Source organism: Lytechinus variegatus, chromosome 7 (genome assembly GCF_018143015.1).
Source record: "Lytechinus variegatus isolate NC3 chromosome 7, Lvar_3.0, whole genome shotgun sequence".
Taxonomy (NCBI): domain Eukaryota; kingdom Metazoa; phylum Echinodermata; class Echinoidea; order Temnopleuroida; family Toxopneustidae; genus Lytechinus; species Lytechinus variegatus.
This window is the reverse complement of record NC_054746.1, coordinates 20,207,519-20,228,860: the sequence shown is the minus strand read 5'-3', so window position 1 is coordinate 20,228,860 and position 21,342 is coordinate 20,207,519. Positions and strand designations below refer to the sequence as shown.

Sequence of the window (21,342 nt, the reverse complement as noted above, 5' to 3'; positions counted from 1 at the left end):
AATATATATATATCCACTTGGTATGGGATTGGTTGAGGTTTCCAAAAAGTGCTCAATGCCGGGGCAGAGCAATACCTTGGTCAATTCCTTCCACTACCGTCGGTTTCAAGCTTTCGGCGATCTTCAGGCGATCTTCAGGCAGACTCTGCCTGAAGATCGCCGAAAGCGTGAAACCAATGGTAGTGGACAGAACTGACCAAGGTATGAATATATATATATATATATATACATACATGTATATACTCTTTATGATTCATTATAACACTTGGTAAAAATATCACCTCTGGTCCCTTTATCACCTGTTAATAACTATTGCGTCATTTTCATTGATTCATACAGTCAACTTTATATGGATAATAAACAGGTAAATATATATGTGAGATAATAAATGTATATATGCACATAGTCATATGATTGATATTGCTGTCGAGGTAATCAAAATTACACACGTTTAAGCAAACCCATATCCTGTTCATAATCCTCATCTAAAATAGATCTAGACAAACTGTACAACGTTAATAAAATCCACATAGATAATGACATTAATAAGTTTTAATATAGGGGCTGTCCCATCCATAATTGATTTGATGCATCAATTAAGTGATAAAAATTAATTCTTCATTTCCTTTATGTATGAAAAGTGCCAAATTTCAGATCAAAGGCCCCATGAAACCAACAACATCCTGTTGAAGGACTAGTCTAATGCCCATTACTGCATTAGTTTTATGACAAATTGCCTGATTGCAGGTCTAATATCCTATTGAAGGAATAGGTTTAATGCCCAATTACATGACTGTCACATTTAATCAGTACAATGACAATGTAAAATGTGAACACAAATATTTATCTGCAGTAATACTGATTTTTTTTACCAACTTACTTTCATCTGTATGAAACCCAAATTCCATTATTTTACAAAGTCGACATCCTTGACATAATGTTTCTGTATCCAAAATGAGCTTTTGATAATTCCTACACCCTAAGGCCTCTTTATGACATGTTCTAAAACAAAGGAGAGTGCATCTTCAATTACCATTTCTCCAATGACTGATTCATTGTATTATTTGAGAATAAACTTCTTCCTATAAATCTGCAATCAGACTGAAAAAATTCAATGGCCATTTTCCCCTTTTAATATCATACTGAAATAAATAAGGTTTATCAATATCATGATATTTTGGAGTGGTTGGCAGATTGAAAAATCATTCATGAAAATGTCATCACTGACTAAATTTTCAGCCCCGAAATCCATGGTTCGGATTGACTGGGGAAAAAAGTCTGTGTTCCCACCTCCAAAAAAGACAACTTGCCATTGCCGACAAATTTCATGAATTGGTACCACAGGATATGGGTTCATATGATACTTGGCTTACAAGGCAGCAAAGGCAAAATTACACCTGCAATTCAGCATGGTCTTGGCCAATGTCCAGGTGTCTGTGAACGGGTCATACTTCTCCACCCGGTCAAGATAGGCTGCCCCAGAATGACCACCAGCTGCATAGATATGTCCACCCATAACAGTCACTCCAAGACCTGTGAAATATGATTCAGTTGAAATAGAGATCTGAATAAGACTACAAATTGTCGGCCTTATGCCAGAAGGGCCTTAGTCGTTTTTTGGCATTCCAAGATAAAAGCCTTTAAAGTTTTTCCATTTCTGATATTGTAAAGTTTGTGTTTCTTTGTTTCTGAATTCAATCTTGACAAATAGGTTTAATGACTATGTTTTAAACAATACAATATAAAATATTTTGATGAAAGACCAAAATATTTAGCTTCATATTCCAAAAAAGTGTTAAGGGCTTTTTGGCATATGTGTGGTACAATTTTTTGTTAATGACATCAGATTAAAAAAAAAAAAAACTATCATCTTACACTCTTCAGCATGAGCTACAGGTGAAGACCAAATCAGGGCACAATCTAAGAAGGTTGTTATCATTGATAATTTGATTCAAAATCCTTGGTTTTTATTGACTAAGAAGCCCTAGCAACTGATTGTTACCACATAACTCTCAGTAAATGGAAAAACTTAAAGGTCAAGTCAACCCCAGAAAATGTTTATTTTAATCAAAAGAGAAAAATCAAACAAGCATAATGCTGAAAATTTGATCAAAATCGGATATAAAATAAGAAAGTTACGATAATTTACAGTTTCGCTTATTTTTCACAAAACAGTTATATGCACAACTCAGTGACATGCAAATGAGAAAGTCGATGATGTCCCTCACTCCCTATTTCTTTTGTTTTTTATTGTTTGAATTATACAATATTTCAATTTTTACAGATTTGACAATAAGGACCAACTTGACTGAACCATAAAATGTTAAGACAATGGTTATGCGACATGTTCAAGGAGGAATAAAACTTTTTTCACAGTACAACAGGAAGAAAATTTGAATATTTCATATTTCATGTAACAAAATACAAAAGAAATAGTGAGTGAGTGATGTCATCAGTCCCCCCATTTACATACCTCCCAGGATGTGAATATAACTGTTTTGTGAAATTAAGCAAAACTTTAAAATGTCATAACTTTCTTATTTTACATCCAATGTTTATTCTTAGAGAGTCAAAAGGGGCCTAAGCTTTCGATCCTAGCAGAATCTTCGTCGGAGGCAAAATGACAAACATATAAAGTGGAACAACCATGATATAGACCACAAACATCCAACAGCAACACTAGAAACAAGGAGACAAAAGGGGCATTAGTGAGAAGAGATGACCAATCAGGTTAATGAAGGGGAAGAAAGAAAAGGAGTAGGCAGACACAAAGGGAAGTAGGTGTGAGTAAGGCCAAAGAAAGACCTCAAGCCAAGAGGGATTAAGATATGGGGCAGGCAACATCAAACAGGATCTGGAACAAAACAGTGATAGAGGGTATGAGGAAGAGATGAATAACAAGAGAATTAGTGAGAGGTGGGTCAAACAGGTAACAAAGAAAGGCATAATAAACTGGTGCAAAAGAGTGGGGGGGGGGGGGGAGGGAAAGAATGGGAAACAACTGAACATGTGCAAAAGACATAAGTATGTATGAAAGAGCAAAAAACAAACTAAGAGAAGAAAGTAAGTGTAAAAATAAATCTGTTAATAAAGTATGTAAATATATCCAGAAAGGAATCTATGTGAAAAAATATATAAATGTATATACATATGGTAGATAAAACTGATATAGTGATCCGCTGGGTGTGAGGGGAAAAACAGCAGACTATATAGTAGAAAAAAAACACCTGTATATATGGAAGGGAAGCAAATTGCCTAAAGGGTAAAAGCAAATAAAGAAGCTGATGTTGTATGAGAGAGGGGGTGTATTAAGAAAACATGAAAAAGGCAAAATAATTAAGTGGTAAATCTTAGAGGTGGGTGGAGAGAAAAAAAAACAAATATATAATGATTATTATATTGCCCGAATAAGGGAGAAAAAATTGGAGTTGAGCTTGTATGAGATATAGGAGGAAAGTAGAGGAAGAAACTATAATGTGACTAATCTAAAAAAGCTGAGGGACAAAATATGTGTACACAAATGGAAAGTGGATAAGAAGGAGTAATCAGTCGTTCCCCTCTTGGATGTTCAGGCCATGAGGTTGGATGGTGCGAAGTCGTCTCATCCAGAGCTTCTCTCTGCTAGTACGGACTGAGTCAGGACGGGTACCTAAAGATTCGATGCCCTGTAGCATCATGTCAGTGATGGAGTGGTTGGGAAGGTTAAAATGGCGGCCAACTGGAGTGTCCAGCTTTGCTGTGTTGACGGTGGATCTGTGCCCGTAGAATCGTTTCTTGAGTGTGGTCTTGGTTTCCCCTACGTATTGTACCCTACAAACTCTGCAAGTGATGAGATATACAACATTAGTGGTAGTGCATGTGATGTTACCCTTGGTCTGGTGAGAAAGGCTGGTAGAGTTGCTGGTGAGAGTGTCGCCCTCGTGAATGTGTATTTCACATATGATACACCTGTTGCTGGTGCATTTGAAGGTGCCATGCTGTATGGGAGAAGAATGGTTAGTGAGGGAGGGCAATTCAGCACGAACAATGAGGTCCCTGAGATTCGGTGGGCGTCGGTATGCTAGAAGGGGAGTATCGGGAACGGCCTGTTGGAGACGATCAGAAGTGTGTAAAATGTGGTGGTTATCACACAGGATTTTGCGGAGAGGGGGTAGATTGGGATGGAAGGTGGTCACAAGCGGTATTCTGTCGGTAGTCTTCTTGTCACTTTTAGGTTTGAGAACTTCAGATCTGGGGAGAGAACGAACTTTGTTGATTGCCAGTTGGACTGCCCTGGCCCCGTGGCCCCTGGCACAGAGATGTTTCTGCAAATTCCTGGTATGGAAGGAGAAATCAGGGTCCTCGGAGCAGATGCGGCGAAGTCTGAGGGCTTGATTGTAAGCGATGCCGGTTTTGTAGTGACAGGGGTGGCAGCTGGATGAGTGGAGGTACTGGTGGGTATCTGTGGGTTTAGTGTACAGGGTGGTGGTGATACCGTTCGCAGCACCATTCTTGCATGACCGGACACCTCAGTCACTGCTTACCCCGCCCGAGCTCCCGGGCATTGCCACTGGACATCAAGGAAGTGGGTTTCCTGTTGGGAGAAATCAGAAGTGAATTTGATGGTCCTGTGGAAGGAATTGATGTGGTCAATGAATGTGTGGAGGCTATCTTCCTCCCTGGTCCAGATGAAGAAAATGTCGTCGATGTAACGCCACCAAATCCATGGGCGACAGGGGGCTGAATCTAAAATCTGCTGTTCCAGCTTGGTCATGAAGAGACAGGCGAATGAAGGAGCCATCCGAGTGCCCATTGCTGTGCCGAATATCTGTAGGGAATGTTTATTCTTGTTGGATTTTTCTCTTTTTATTCAAATCAACTTTTTGTTGGGGTGGACTTGTCCTTTAAGTCCAGGCAACCTGGACTTGTTCTGTAAACATCCCTTTTCACTTTGTGATTGTATATTCTCCTGTAAATTGATTGTAAACTTTTATTTACTACACTGCGCTATACTTACCTATACCATCTCATCAAATTGCTATTCGTTACCCTAACTCGAATAGCCACCGGTAAAAAACTCCCCGAAAGAGGCTAACTGCATTCAGGTAGCCTGGGAAACCCGTCACGGAACGAGACCCATAAAACCCGGTCTCCGCATATAAGCCTCCTCTTTCGTTACCGCGACGTCGCTGAGTTAACATTTAGCCACCGCGCTTCAGTGCTTTTCTTTGCATCACGATGTCTGAAGAAATAACTGACATGAACATTAATTCCCAAGCCTCCCCAAATCTCAATCAAGGGGAGAATAACTCGGTCAAGACAAAGCCGAGGGTCAATATTTCGGCCAAGACAAAGCCGAAAAATAATGATAAGGCGGCCAAGACAAAGCCGAAGAACAAGAACCCTAACACTAATAACCCGGCCAAGACAACGCCGGCTAATACCACTACACAATCAGACACCCAGTCCCATAGGCGGGAGGTAGACAAGGGTACGGATAAATCGGAAGAGACTGTTTTCACTCCTTCCGATCGGGGTAGCTCCTCATCTAAGACTAAGAGTAGGGCGGGCAAGAAGAGGCCTCGCGATGACCACTCATATTCTCATGACAATCAGACTCAAAGTATTGACCCACTACAACCCCCTGTAATTCAGAAAAAGAGCCGACTGGCCCGGGATTGTGACAGGTCAGTCCATTCATTGCCAGACCCCGCCGAGGCGGGTAGTTGGATCTTGCAAGCCTTGCAGGCGGCCCTCCCCCAGCGGGCGCCGCCATCGACCCTTCCAGACCCCGACCCTCTGGATTTGCTTACCGCCAGTCCGGCAAGTAATAGACAAAGCCGCCCGAGACAACGGGCTAATGAAGACTCAACTCATTCTAGACGTAGAGAGAGGTCTAGATCGCCTCGTAACGGTCGCAGAGTAGGGGCTAATGATAACTCGCCTCGTATTAGCCGTAGAGAAAAAGAATTTTCCATTGTGGGAGAATCTGATTCGGAATTTGATTACCACCGACCTGTTACATCTCGCAGAAGAGATTGGGGCGATTTCTCACCATCTAATTCTAATAGCAGCCTCGCGCATTCCCTCCCAGCCGCCCAACATATGGGATTCGAACGAGGACAATCACCATTGGGGGTACGAGAGAGTTCTGACATACACGAACGCGATACTCCGGCTAGTGGGAACAGGCATCAGTCAGCCCTGATCTTGACTAAATACTGCCCTCAACTTCGGGCCGAAGACAGTACTAGTAGCGAAACTGAGAAAGAGAAGTCAATCTTCCGCCTGAACTCGTCCCTTAGTCGTTCGGACGAAGTCAGTCCGGCGATCAAGATGGATGCCCCGTATAAATCCTGCTTTCGGGGCCTGGATAAACAACACTCTCGGCTTAAACCGATCAGTAAAGAAGTGTCGAGGGATTATCGATTTGCCGCTCAAGACTTTGAGGATTTTTTGTGCACACCCTCGGTCCCGGACGTTGCTTTCCGTGTCGGGGATGCGGGAGCGAGGAAGTCTAGATCGGGCCGTAACCCTCTCCGCGGCTCAGCCTACCGCTCAGCGGACTATCAGCTAGCATCGCTGGACGCGGCCGCCCGGAGCAGTATGAGACTCGCGATGTACCAGGGGTGCCTTTTAACCGCTCTTAGTGAGGCTGAGCGACTTGGAGTCTCTACCGGTGACAAAAACTTATTGTTAGAATCACTCACAAAGATTGCTGATCTCCAGTATGAGCAAGCAGCAAGATCAACTCTACTATGCTCGAGAGCAAGAAGAGCAAAAGTTTTAGATGCCCTCAAGATTGAGAAAGGGGCAGCAAGACTACTCAATAAGCTCCCTTGTGAAGGTAAGGACTTGTTTCATGGACATTTTCAAGATGTTTTGGATGAGTCTATTTCAGCCAGCACCACAGCTGACAAGACTTTTTATAGGCTCTCTTCTAGTAGACCTAGCCCGCCAGGCACCGCTAATGCTAGACCGGCCCAGGGCCAGGCCCAGAGACCCCCCTTTGCTAGCTCTAGCTCCAGACCCCAGTCCAAGGCCTACAATGAACATAAGGGGTCATCCCTCTCCTTCTTCCCTCGCTCTGGTGGCGACGCCAGGATTGAAAGGGGCCGCGGGGAAAGTCATAGGAAACCTCGGGGTGGAGGACGGGGCCGCCAGACCCACTTTCAGCGCACCGAATTCAGGGCCCCCACTCAAAACCGGGACTTTTGACAATCAAACACTAGTCATTCCCCACCTTCAGCAAGTCCCAGTAGGGGGAAGACTTTCTCTTTGCTTACAGAACTGGGAAAAGATAACCAAAGACAAATTTGTTCTAGAGATACTAAGATCGGGATACAATCCAAATTTCCCAAGAGTAATTCATCCTTCCCATTTTCGACAACAGACCCCCATACCAAGGGATCCTTCACGCCGAGAGGCTCTCCAATCAGAAATACAGTCTCTACTCCACAAAGGAGCTATCATAAAAGTCCCAGACCACAAGTCCCTCATCCTCTCCCCCGTTTTCCTGGTAAAGAAACGCTCCGGGGGTTTTCGCATGATAATCAACCTAAAGAAGATAAACAAACTCCTCCCAGATCAAACATTCAGAATGGAGTCCCTTACAACCATCCTACCTCTGATAAAACCCAATCAATGGGCAGTCACCATAGACCTCAAAGACGCTTATTATCATGTTCCTATAGCCCCAGAGGCCTGCAAGTTTCTGGGCTTCAAAGTAGGAGACGTTTGTTATCAGTTCATAGCCCTTCCGTTCGGCCTAAAGCCTGCCCCAAGGATATTTTCCCGACTGGTGAGAGTCCTCGCCGCAGAGTTAAGAAGGCGAGGCATTACTATCTTCTGTTACCTGGACGACTGGCTCCTCCTCGGCCCTTCCAGGACCACTCTTGCCTACAACGTAAGCGTTGTCCGAAAGCTGGCTTCGGATCTAGGTTTTCTGATCAACAAAGAAAAATCGAGGTTCACACCAACAAGATCACCAGAGTTTCTAGGGGCGATAATATCCATCCCAAACTTAATAGTTCGCCCTTCCCCTCACAGAATAAAGAAGATCCAGTCAGTAGGTGCAGAGCTCTACTCAAACTCATGCTCGCCAGCCAGAACTTGGCAAATTTTCCTCGGTCTATTAGCAAGCCTAGTGGATCTAATCCCGCAGTGCAGACGACATATGAGGCCACTCCAACTGCACTTCCTGAGACACTTCAGGCCCAGAATTCACCCCAGGGACCATCTTGTTCCCATGACAGATGCGATGATGCATGCAATTCATCTGTGGTCAGCATGTCGATTTCTGAACCAAGGGAAGCGAACTCAGAACCCAAAACCAACCCTCACCCTAACGACCGATGCTTCAAAGCTGGGTTGGGGAGCACACATGGGGAAATCCAAAGCTTCTGGCCAATGGCAAGAAAGAGATTCAGCACAGCATATCAATGTTCTAGAAATGAAGGCGGTTCAACTGGCTCTACTTGCCTTCCTCCCCCAAGTTGCCAACCAGTGCATTCTGGTGAAATCAGACAACAGCACAGTGGTCTCCTACATAAACAGGGAAGGAGGGACAAGGTCATCTTCTCTCTGCTTCCTAACATTGGAAATTCTAGCATGGTGCCAGAACAATCACATAACCCTAAAGGCTTGCCACATCCCAGGGAAAGAAAATTACATTGCAGACTTCCTCTCTCGGGGAAGTTATCTCCCATCAGAATGGCAACTCAATCTCACCATAGTGGAGAGAATCTTCAGTCAGGGCGACCAGCCTCAGATAGACTTATTTGCATCAGCCCTGAACAAGCAGCTCCCGACTTATTGCACGAAACATCAAGATCCTTTAGCCTTTGCGGGGATCTTGGGATCCTGGGTTACGCCTTTCCGCCCTTTCCCATAATACCTCAAGTACTGGAGAAAGTGAGGAAGGAAGAAGCTTACGTTCTCCTCATCGCACCTTGGTGGCCGAGGAGACCATGGTTCACAACACTTACAGATCTCCTAGTGGGGACTCCCAAAAGACTACCCCCACTGGTGGACCTCCTAAAACAACCCGGGACGGACACTTATTACCCGAACCCGGAAAGGCTTTGCCTAACACTCTGGCCCATCTCAGGAAATCAGCAACTAAAGCGGGCCTTTCGGAGAGAGCTGCAGACATGGCCTCTAGATTCCTGCGATCCTCCACCAGGAACACTTATGATTCTAGACTCCAGAGATACTTCCGGTGGTGTGACAGTTTACAGATTGATCCAACCTCTGCCTCTTTAGGTAAGATAGCAGATTTCTTACTTCTATTATTTGACGAAGGTTTATCTGTCTCCTCCATAAGGGGTTACAGGTCAGCCATAGCAGCCATTCATTCAGGCTTCTCTAATGGGGAAACTATCTCAAACTCAGTTGTCCTTGCCAGGTTAACAAGATCCTTTTTCTTACAGAATCCTCCTCGCCGAAGACTCTTCCCCAAATGGGACCTTCCGCGGGTCCTTCGGGCCCTGGCGAAATCCCCCTTTGAACCCATGCATAAATGCTCCCTCCTTGATCTGTCCATTAAAACAGCCTTCTTGTTGGCTATAGCTTCAGGTCAAAGACGTAGTTTGCTTCATGCACTCACGGTAAGGCCGGGTCATATCCGTTGGGAGAAGGGCAGAGTCCGCCTGATCCCTAGACCAGGTTTCCTAGCTAAGAATCAAAAAGAAAGCTCTAAACCTTGTGAAATTGTTCTTCCAGCCATTAACAATCTCTCGTCAGTTTCCGAAGATAGGTTATGGTGTCCTGTACGTGCTTTGAAGTGGTACATTGATAGGACTAAATGTATTCGCACTTCCCACCAACTGTTCATTAGTTCAATAGAACCTCACGGCCCTGTTAGCCCAATTACTATTTCCCGATGGTTAGTACAGGGGATCAAGTCAGGTGGAGGGGACGCCATATTATCAGGGTCCATTAGAGCCCACGATACACGGGGCATAGCAACATCTTGGGCGCTATTTCAGGGTACCTCTATAGAGGAGATCCTCCAGGCAGCCTATTGGACCAATTCCAATACCTTTGTTTCTTATTACTTATCCGATGTTATAAGCCGAGACACAGGTTTTGCCTCGGCGGTTCTGTCCTGTCCTAATCGTTCCTAAACTATTTCCAGTTGATATATTTCATGAATGAGGTTGATGGTTTTTTTTTTACCCCTTATTCCTAGGGTAGCTTCTCCAGTTGGGAGACTACCCCTTTTTATAGTCTATCAACGTGATGTCAACGACAGCTTTAAGTAATTATTTCCTACATTTACGTTACTCTCAACAATTTTCTTTTTGTATACGTATTACCTGTTTTGTAATCTATGTAATATCTGACCTACCAACCGTTTGGAATCGAAACGATGGACCTGGTCTCTTCATGTATATATTTTGTATTAGTATCTTTGAACTTGAATATAGTCATGATGAAACAACATTTATCGTTATGCTATCATGTCTGGAAAGGGTCTCATTTCTGCCCCTCCTCCAGTTTTTTCCGTGCTATTCTAGCAATTTGATGAGATGGTATAGGTAAGTATAGCGCAGTGTAGTAAATCAGAATGCTCAGTAGTGAGCATATTATTTACTAACAAGCTATACTTACCTATAACTCCCCACCCGTCCTCCCCTGCAGACTTCGCCCCTCCTTGGCTGCGAAAGAGGAGGCTTATATGCGGAGACCGGGTTTTATAGGTCTCGTGCCGTGACGGGTTTCCCAGGCTACCTGAATGCAGTTAGCCTCTTTCGGGGAGTTTTTTACCGGTGGCTATTCGAGTTAGGGTAACGAATAGCAATTTGATGAGATGGTATAGGTAAGTATAGCTTGTTAGTAAATAATATGCTCACTACTGAGCATTCTGTTTAGTTGAAATGCCAAATAAAATAATAATAATAAAGTGAGAGGAAATAAGGCAGTGGAAGCTTAGGGATAAAACACTGCATTAGCTTCAGAAAAAAAGTCTAGGTATTTTCAAAAGTACATCCAAATTTAAGATATACTATTCATACAAACCTGTTCTTGGCATGCCCATTGAAGCCACTGTTTTCCAATTATCCTGATGTGGGTCATATCGTTCTACGCTGTCGAGATACTGCTCCCCATTGTGTCCTCCAACAACATAGATGAACCCATGAAGTACAGCTACCCCAAAGTTAATCCTTCGGTCAGTGAGTGGTGCTACCTTTTCCCAGAAGTCCTTGTCTGGATCATATCTTTCCATACTATGTAAAAATCAAAGGATAACAACCATACATCAATTTACATGTATTTCATGGATTATAATTAGGTAACAAGTGGAATGCCTCTGGCCGTCTCACCTGCATCACGCGGTTCAATATAGCAGCAGTGCTGACTTTGAATACTACTCTAACTCGCACAAGATGTTCAGTGATACATGGTTACTCTTATGTCCACTTTTTATGAACTAGACCAATAAACTTACAGAGATATGATGGTTATTCAACAAAAAACCCCAACATGGCCAAAGTTCATTGACCTTACATGACCTTTGACCTTGATCATGTGACCTGAAACTCGCACAGGATGTTCAGTGATACTTGATTACTCTAATGTCCAAGTTTAATGAACTAGACCAATAAACTTTCAAAGTTATGATGGTAATTCAACAGATACCCCCGATTCGGCCAAAGTTCATTGACCCTAAATGACCTTTGACCTTAATCATGAGACCTGGGTAGCGTTTCATCAATATTTTCATCCGACAAGTTGTCAGATCTGACATCTTTCCATGATTTTGATTGGCTGAGAGGCACTGTTCCTATGGTAACTGTCGGAAAAAATGGGACTTGTCGGATAAAACGTCCGACAAGTCCTTTCATGAAACGCCCCCCAGAAACTTGCACAAAATTTTCAGTGATGCTTGATTACTATTATGTCCAAGTTTCATGAATCAGATCCATAAACTTTCAAAGTTATGATGGTAATTCAACAGATACACCCAATTCGGCCAAAGTTGATTGACCTTTGACCTTGGTCATGTGACCTGAAATGCGCACAGGATGTTCAGTGATACTTGATTACTCTAATGTCCAAGTTTAATGAACTAGACCAATAATCTTTCAAAGTTATGATGGTAATTCAACAGATACTCCGATTCGGCCAAAGTTCATTGACCCTAAATGACCTTTGACCTTAATCATGAGACCTGGGTAGCGTTTCATCAATATTTTCATCCGACAAGTTGTCAGATCTGACATCTTTCCATGATTTTGATTGGCTGAGAGGCACTGTTCCTATGGTAACTGTCGGAAAAAATGGGACTTGTCGGATAAAACGTCCGACAAGTCCTTTCATGAAACGCCCCCCAGAAACTTGCACAAAATTTTCAGTGATGCTTGATTACTATTATGTCCAAGTTTCATGAATCAGATCCATAAACTTTCAAAGTTATGATGGGAATTCAACAGATATCCCCAATTCGGCCAAAGTTCATTGACCCTAAATGACCTTTGACCTTGCTCATGTGACGTGAAACTCATGCAGGATGTTCAGTGATACTTGATTAACCTTATGTCCAAGTTTCATGAACTAGGTCCATATATTTTCTAAGTTATGATGACATTTCAAAAACTTAACCTCAGGTTAAGATTTCGATGTTGATTCCTCCAACATGGTCTAAGTTCATTGACCCTAAATGACCTTTGACCTTGGTCATGTGACATGAAACTCTAATAGGATGTTCAGTAATACTTGATTAACCTTATGGCCAAGTTTTATTAACTAGGTCCATATACTTTCTAAGTTATGACGTCATTTCAAAAACTTAACCTCAGGTTAAGATTTGATGTTGACGCCGCCGCCGCCGCCGTCGGAAAAGCGGCGCCTATAGTCTCACTTTGCTTCGCAGGTGAGACAAAAATTGGTCTTCATAATGAAATAAAAAAATACCAAGTATCACACATACTCATATTCATCGTAAAAAGTAAGAAAAGAAAAAAATGTGGGTTGGATGTACAAAAGGGTCAATTATTTTATATAATTGCCGGTATTATAATCAGCCTAAGAAATAGTAAATGAATTCACCATAAAATCAACTTGATTCTGCTTAACTCCATAGCAAGGGACACTCAACCTTATTCAGTCATCTTGTATTGAACATGAAGGAATCTAAAGAGCAATACTTTGCAGATGAACTTTTAAGTAAAATGTGTCAGATAAATCACCAGGTATTCAGGTACAACATCTTACCTGTTAAGATAGTTAGGTCCATAGCCACCAATGGCATAGATCTTTCCATCAACTACAGCTGTGGTGAAGATACTCCTGCGTTCAAGCATTGGTGTGGCCATCTTCCACTGGTTGTTCTTTGGACAGTACACCTCTACATTCTTCATGTAAGACTCTCCATTATATCCTCCGAGAGCGTAGATTTTCCCATTAAGCACTGCAACACCATGATTGCTCCGACACATGTGCATGCTGGCCGCTGTACTCCAAGTGTTAGTGTCTGGCTGCCATCTTTCAACACCGTTGTCATAGCAACGATAGGAGGTGCCGTTTCTGAGTTGGCATCGCACTCCTCCGATGACGTACAGGTTCTGGTCAACAACTGCGGCAGCGCATTCCTGAAGCCTGCAGTTCAAGGAGGCTACTTCACTCCAGCTATCTGTCTCTGCTCGATAGACTTCAACACTGGAAAAAAAATAATAAAATAAAGTTTGAAAAAAATATATTACATATATGTATATATACCATGTGAATCAAAAAGAACTTGACACCTGACAAATCCCTAATTTAAGAAAAAAATGTCACAAACGCATAATCATTATACATGTATACGACTGGAAAGAGTATCTTCTCCAAAATTATTTGATATCATATTAAATGGGTATGTGTCAACACTTGGATGATCAGGAGGCATTTTTTGCAGTGATGTAAATTTTGTTTTGAGCCAAATTAAGGCATGACTACAATGAATGAACCCTAGATGCCAATGATCATAATCCCACATGAGTTAGTACACATATTTGCAAATCTGTTTTCTAGTGCTGCAGCCGAACCGCCGAACCGAACGGAAGTTCGCCGAACTTGGCACTTCCGAACCGGACCGAACACAAAGGCCTGGTTCGGAAGTTCGGTAAAAAAAAAAAAATGTTAACATGCAATGCATAAGTGTGATGACTACATACTAGATTTAAGTATAAAATTGAACAAAAAAATATTGGTTAGTGATTGTGCACAAAGAGAATCCAGTCAATGTATTTTTAAAATCCACTATGATAGCTCCCATCACGTCTTTGATTGAACTGTTATCAACTTTAGAATATTTTATTAACATAAATATATTTTTTCTTGATAAAATGAGGGGACATTTGGAAGCTTAACTCGGTATAAAAGTGTGGTGTAATTACGTATTGCCGTAATCGATCGTGATCGTAATCGGACCTAATCATTTTGTATTTAATAAAGAAAAAGAACCAGACATAAATTCATTCCTCGTAAATGACAAAGTATGACAGTTTCGGTCTCGTGTTTTTTATCATTTTCAATTTTTTTTATAAACATGAATATATTTTTTTCCTTATAAAATGTGGGGACATTTTAAGCTTAACTCAGTTAAAAAGTGTAGTTGAATTACGTATTGCTGTAATCGGACGTACATTTAATTGTTTTGTATTTAAAAAAAGAAAAAGACAAGACAAATTAATTCCTTGTGACTGACAAAGTAATGGTAAAGTATATATACATGTGTTCCACCTTCTGAAATTTCCATATTAATATAAAAGATAAATAAATAAGAGATGAAGGAATGAGGGTGAAAAACAGAAAATATAAAAATTCAAACCAAATCAACGCATGTTCCCTGATCGATGTTCCGGAAATGGTTGGTAAGGAAAGTTGAAACAGGAAGTCCAAACAACCTGCTCTCGGTTGCTATTATACAGGTAAAATTCGTATTCCGAACTTGAAACGTTTTTCCATTGTCAATATTTTCTTAAAAGTGGTTTAATCTGGTCAATTACTGAAAATGAAATGATAAATTATCAGTTCCGTCTTAGTTCTGACGATCAACGCCGGGTGATTTCACAACACTAAAATACAGTGTAGTCCCATGTACTCATTTTCGTGTTGGAAATATGTTTGAAGTCACGTAGCGTCGATCTTTCTGGACAAAGAATGGACTGATATTTTATCTTTTTAAAGTAATTCATTGACCAGATTTCACCACTTTTGAAAATAGGGACTTTCTAAAACACTCATATTCTTTGGAATGTGAATTTTACCGGTATAATAACAGTTGAGTGGAGGTTGTAAGTCTACTGTTTCGACATTCCTGATCAACACTTTCCAATTTGAGAAGCTGCGTTGGCAATGACATCGTAATTAGGCCTGGGACGATTGTCATTTTCACCATTCGATTATTTCCTGAAAAAATAATCGAATGATTCGATTGTTCGTTGGGGAATCACGTCTTTTAAGTCACAATAGGTGACCTAATTTATGGTGATCCCCCCCATGAAGAAATCTCCATCAAAGTCACATGTTTAGCATAAATGAAAGTAGGCCCTTTTCCCTCGTTTCCATGATTTTTATATCAAAAGAAACTACATGAAATGAGATTAAATCTTTCAGTATATTGTTCCAATGATAATCTTTCCTAAATCAATGCTGTTACTCTGGCATCATGCATACATCCCTCCAAGTGCCACACCCCTTCATATGAATGAATCAGCCCAGATCAGCCCAAACAACTCATTCATGAAGTATTCTTTGAGATTGACCCCAGGTGGATCATTTCACTTGAAAAATTTCATCCCTTGCCCACACCATTTCTCCTCCCCCACTTGTGGCACTGTCCACGATGCTACACATGTATTTAAAAAAAAATATTTTGCAAAATATTTCATTTGAAATACCTTCAAAATTACGATTTTTTTATCATTTGAACCTACATGTATAACTGGGTCTATTTTTGGAGACTAGTCGAGAAAGTACTGGGGAAGACGGGCGCATGTTGGAATGTCGTTTTCATTGTGTGAGGGGGATATAAAAAGGTTGCATTGTTTTGAAACATGAAAGGAATTGTCCGGCTCCCACCCTATCTTTCTCTCTCTCTCTCTGTCCCTCTCTCACACACACACACACACACACACAGATGGGGGAGGGGTCAATTCATTTCTGAAGTCATGACCTTTCCTGATAAGGGAACCACTGCCTTCTTCTTTGTTTCCCAAAGTTTCATTGGCTATCCGAAGGTCCAATCAGCTCAAGTGAGCTGGTTGTGTGTTTACTTATTGTTTTGTGCACGCAGACAATGACTTATTTTGTGTATCGACGGCAAGGTCGGGTGGGATTAAAATTTTCGGAGCGCTTTCATGTTGGTGTGTAACTGTGAATGTGATACAATCATTGATCATTTTTGAAAAATTACCTCGGTAACATTATAATTTTAAACCTGTATGAAGTATTCAAAAACCGTTGTCATCGTTGTTTTTGTTATTATTACTTGGGTATTCGAGTTATCCCAATGTCATAATCAGGATCTACCGAACATTCGATTAGTGTAAATTTTTCTAATTTTTTTTTTTCGATTGGTGATTGGCGGCATGCCAATCGAACCATTCGATCAATCGATGTTTACTCCCAGGCCTAATCGTAATCGATCATGATCAAGCTACTTGAAATAATCAGGAAAAAAATATTCTGATCTTTGTAATTCTGTTTCTGTCCTGATTCTCTCATTATCAATATTTTTTCTTTTTTTTAATTTTCATTTTAAAAAGAAAGTAGAAATGACTTATTTTTTGTTTAAAGATTAAAACAAAAGAAAGTTCAACAATTTTCATAACTATTCTTTTTAGAAACAAAATTTATTATAAATATATGACAGATCGTGCTGGAGATCACTTGTTTGTGGGTCGGCGATCTTTATTTTTTTATATGTTAAATATAATTTGGCATTTAAAGCCGAAAACCGAACCGAACCAAAGTTCGGAAAAAAATTGCCGAACCTGCCGAACCCGAACATGCCGCCTGACTTGCAGCACTACTGTTTTCAATGAAATTAACTTGAGAATTGATAGTAAAGTGTTTAATCTTTAAGCAGAAGCAAACTGTAATGCAGAACATTTTTTATCATAAGGAACTTGGAGCAATAGTTGAAGAACAAGGTTTTATTTTTCTATACAGTAAGTGGGCATGCAATATTGATGATAAACATTTTCATCATTTGGGTTTACCTGTCAAGAGTTGCAAACAAGCCATTCTTTCCTCCAACAGCACAAAACATCTCTAACTCTCCTCTCTTCTTTAATTTGTCTTTCATGTTTTTGGCCAGTGTAAGCCGATCCTCTGTGTTGAGATGGTATTGCAGTGCTTTATTCACCTACAGAATAGAATGGGAGCCAGATTAAGAAATATGTACTCACACCATGTACTGATTCTGGTGATATGTAATTCATTGAATACCCATCATTTACAAATCAATAACAACTACTTGAAATTTACTACATCATTCATACTTTTTTTTAAATCAGGACACATAACAAGGGAACCCTGGTATTTATCTTTAAAATGCCTTTCAGTGGACATAGACACAAATTAATCATTGAACTGATTGAAGAATATTCAATAAAATGTTGGTGAACAAAGCAATGAAATATAGATTCATAAAATTATTGAAAGGATACAAAATTATAAAATATCAGGAGGTAAATTAACACACCTGTTCTTGGCAGAGAGCATTCTCCTTGATAAAGGGGTGGGTGCTGTATAACTTTGTTAAAGTCTTATGTGTGAGCTGAGGCAGCCGTATACACTGAAGAGCTCTTCCAAGATAGCACTGTCGTCTGTTAGGATCGTAATTCAACCAGATATCCAGAGCATCAAAGACCACTTCTTCAGACGAAACATTGAGGTCATCTCTTGAGAGGATTCTAGTCAACTCTTCAAAGACAAGATGGCAAAATTCTTCGCTCTGGCTGAGCTCTTGAAAATGAGCAGCAATGAAATTGTCCCCATATGCCTGGAGTTCCTTACAAGCATGGACTTCAGCAAAATGAGTGATCCCAAGGCAATTTGTGGCATGGAGTTGAGATTGTAAGAACTCGCAGCATAGCTTTTTAACAGAATGCATTTGAAACAGATTAGCAGCTGGCAAGAGAGATTGGACATTGGCATGGGTAACTGCTATTTTTCCTGTGTAGGCAAAGTCTACAAGAATGTTAATTGCCGTTTTATCAACTGATTTCAGATCAATTTCTTCTTTCTCACTTTCACACAAATTTCCAGTGAACATGGCCTTAAAATAGGGGCTACACCCTGAGAGCACTGCTCTGTGGGCTTTTACTTTATGGCCATCTACTCTAAGAACAACATCACATAAAACTCCCTGTTGCTGTAGGCTGTGCATTTCTCGCAGCACCATTCTTGCATGACCGGACACCTCACTGCTTACCCCGCCCGAGCTCCCGGGCATTGCCACTGGGCAGCTGGCTTGAGATCCATTATTGTGATTGCGACCATCGCGACGGTCAACACAATCTTGTTCGCGACTCATTCCGTTCTCGACCAAGATATCTTCCTAAAATAACGCACAAAATATCCCAGAAATCACGTATCCACATCAAGTACACAATCCAGCAACACTACTAACACACTTATCTCGCCTGTATCAACCATTACGGCACATTACATGGGTTAAACAGCTCCTCACAAAATCCACTCCTCGATGACCTCCATCTTAGGATCTGTTGATATTTAATTAACTATGAAGTGCAAAATGTGTCCTCAATCCGAACAAACTATCCCCTCTCAGTTCCGCATCACCACCATTCAGTGACACGCATGGGCGCCACATCAGTGTATGCCGTCCCCCCCCCCCAAAAAAAAAGAGGGAAATTTAAGGGTGGGGCACTATAGGCCATGTCTGCCCACAATATTTTAAAAAATGAATAGATAAAATAGACTATGAATTAGAAAATGAGTGTAGTGGATAAAACAATGAATGAATGAATTGAAAAAATAATCAATTCGTTGCTAAAAAGTGAATAGAAATTGAATAAATTTTTAAGTAAATCAATGAAAAGAAATAGAAAAGTAAAACTTAATCTGGTCCGTGCCTCTCCCCACCCTTTGAGAGACATAATGTATGTATATCCGTTTTTATCCAAGTTTGCATGCCCGGCTCTTTTGAAAGTGAGGACCTTTTTTTTTGCTTAATTGTCAAATTTTCCACGGACGACATGGCCATCAATTTTATAGGTGAAACCTTCTCTTTTGGGGTCAAATTTTCAACTGGAAAATGCCCCCCTTGGAAAATCCTGGATCCGCCCCTCATTGATATTTACTATATTATTTCAGTTTACAGCTAGTGAAGATCAAGGCAATTACATAACACCCCGCATAACACTCAGTCTCGCGTTCACGGACCCTGATCCACCCTGTTCCCCGGAGTATCTTAAAGGGGAAGTTCACCCTGAAGAAAACTTTGTTGCAAAAATAGCAGAAAAAACAGTAAACAATATTGGTGAAGGTCTGAGAAAAATCCGTTTAAGAGTAAGAAAGTTATTAGAGTTCAAAGTTTTGGATTTGTGTCGTCATAAACGAGCAGCTGCCCCATGTGTTATGTAATATAAAATGCATTAATTTCAAATTTTGCATGGTTCCTGATGACTTAATTTTTTTTCAATTCATGATCGGGTGTGAAATGATTTGTCTATTGATATACAAAAGGTACAGTGAAAACCATTTTCAATTTTCTGAGAAAACGACATTTCATTGATTTTTACCATTCGCTATGTAGGGGTGCTGCTCGCATATGACGTCACAAATCAAATAATTGAAATTCTAATAACTTTTTAATTATTTTATGAATTTTTCTCAAACCTTCGGCAATATTTTTTATTATTTTTTCTGCTATTTTTACAATAAAGTTTTTGTCAGGGTGAACTTCCCCTTTAAGTGGTATTAACTCGTTGCATATATTATTTCTATCATATAACAGGTCACAGTGGCGTACCGTGGGTCAAGGCATTGGTGGTGGGGGGGGGGGCACCAGCAAAAATTTTGAGTCACTTAGTGGGCGCGCGAAATTGCCAGGTATACTAACCTAAGAGACTGTGCCATGTATATGCCCTGATCAAATAATTCGGAGCGCAAAGCGCGAGCTCCAAATTGTTTATATTCAGACGTTATTAAAGGGACATTAAAAACAATTAATTTTTGTAATTATGATACATGCGAGCACAAAGCTCGAGCTGAAATTTTGGTATTCTAGCACAAGCTGAAAATTTTGGATATTCCGACCAGAAAAGTGGACATTTTAGCGATTGTTTTTCAAAATTCAAGAAGAACAGACATATCTCACCAATTCACTAATGCAAACAAGCCCAATAACCGGACATGTTTTATAATCAGACTTTTAAAAAAAAGTTAAAAGCATATATGTCACTACCAAAAATAACAATAACTCGGGGAAGTGCGGGAAATAATTATGCATGGCGTATATTGACTTGAAAACGGGATTTTTTAGTACAACAGGATTATAATACTCATTAAACAGAAAATGCGAGAACCGGGAATGCCATGAACGCATATAGCCCTTAGCAAATTTGTTTCATAAAGCTACGAAAAAAAAACACAATACAACATTATTTCTTCTTCCCCACTACGTTTCTCCTTTTCCTTTTTTCTCCTTTTCCTCCTTTTTGTTCGGCCAGCTGATGGGGGGGGGGGGTACGTGCCCTGTGCCCCTCGTAGTTACGCCACTGACAGGTCATATAAAATCATAAAAAGATTAGCAATTTGATGCATGGTAATATAAATAGGACACGATCGCCCCAGGAAAAAAAAACTGTTCATCATAAAAAGGATAAAATTTCCTTCGTATGTTTATATCCGATATATTTTTTTAATTCACACATCAATGAGCAAGAAATATTGAAATTTAAATGTTATTGTTAGTTTTTTAATATAGGGCCTATTTTGTAAAATATGATTAGGATGGAAATTGATATACATATACAGGCCTAACGCTTAAAAATAAACTTTTTATTATAAAGTTTTACTAGAAATATAATTAAAGTAAAATATTAATGATAGCCTTAGTAATTTTTCGTACGTTTTTTGACAGGAGCTGGAGCTCCTGACCTGGACTATGAAAAAACAACAACTCTTTTTAACATAAATTATTATCATGATATTTCCTTTTCCCCTATTTCGCGTTACATAGTTCGCATTGGTTTAGTCTTAACTTATCACTTTAATCTTTTTGTTCACTAAAGTAAGGGTTTAAAACATCTTAAAACTTTCCTAGTGATTTTTGATCAAATTAACGATTCCTTATATTTTTTATTCTCAATTATAGACATAAATACTGCATTTTTAAAACTA

The 21,342-nt window shown here is 40.4% G+C and overlaps 1 protein-coding gene across 1 annotated transcript; it reads right to left on the bottom strand.

The window, feature by feature from the left end:
* Nucleotides 1-902: 902 nt before the first annotated feature.
* Nucleotides 903-18,724, bottom strand: LOC121418692 (kelch-like protein 28). Its single transcript, XM_041612694.1, has 5 exons — nt 17,675-18,724; nt 17,190-17,335; nt 13,198-13,641; nt 11,002-11,210; nt 903-1,533 (listed from the first exon to the last, which is right to left on the bottom strand). Exons 1-5 carry the CDS (start codon nt 18,506-18,508, stop codon nt 1,370-1,372), a joined length of 1,797 nt encoding a protein of 598 aa, XP_041468628.1. The 5' UTR covers nt 18,509-18,724; the 3' UTR covers nt 903-1,369.
* Nucleotides 18,725-21,342: the final 2,618 nt, after the last annotated feature.

Excerpts from the sequence above, each read along its gene's own strand:
- LOC121418692 (XM_041612694.1), bottom strand. The coding sequence starts at position 18,508 with ATGAGTCGCGAACAAGATTGTGTTGACCGTCGCGATGGTCGCAATCAC. Across the intron at positions 11,211-13,197 it reads GGACCTAACTATCTTAACAG|TATGGAAAGATATGATCCAG; the intron begins GTAAGATGTTGT and ends ATTTTTACATAG. Across the intron at positions 1,534-11,001 it reads AATGGGCATGCCAAGAACAG|GTCTTGGAGTGACTGTTATG; the intron begins GTTTGTATGAAT and ends CATATTTCACAG.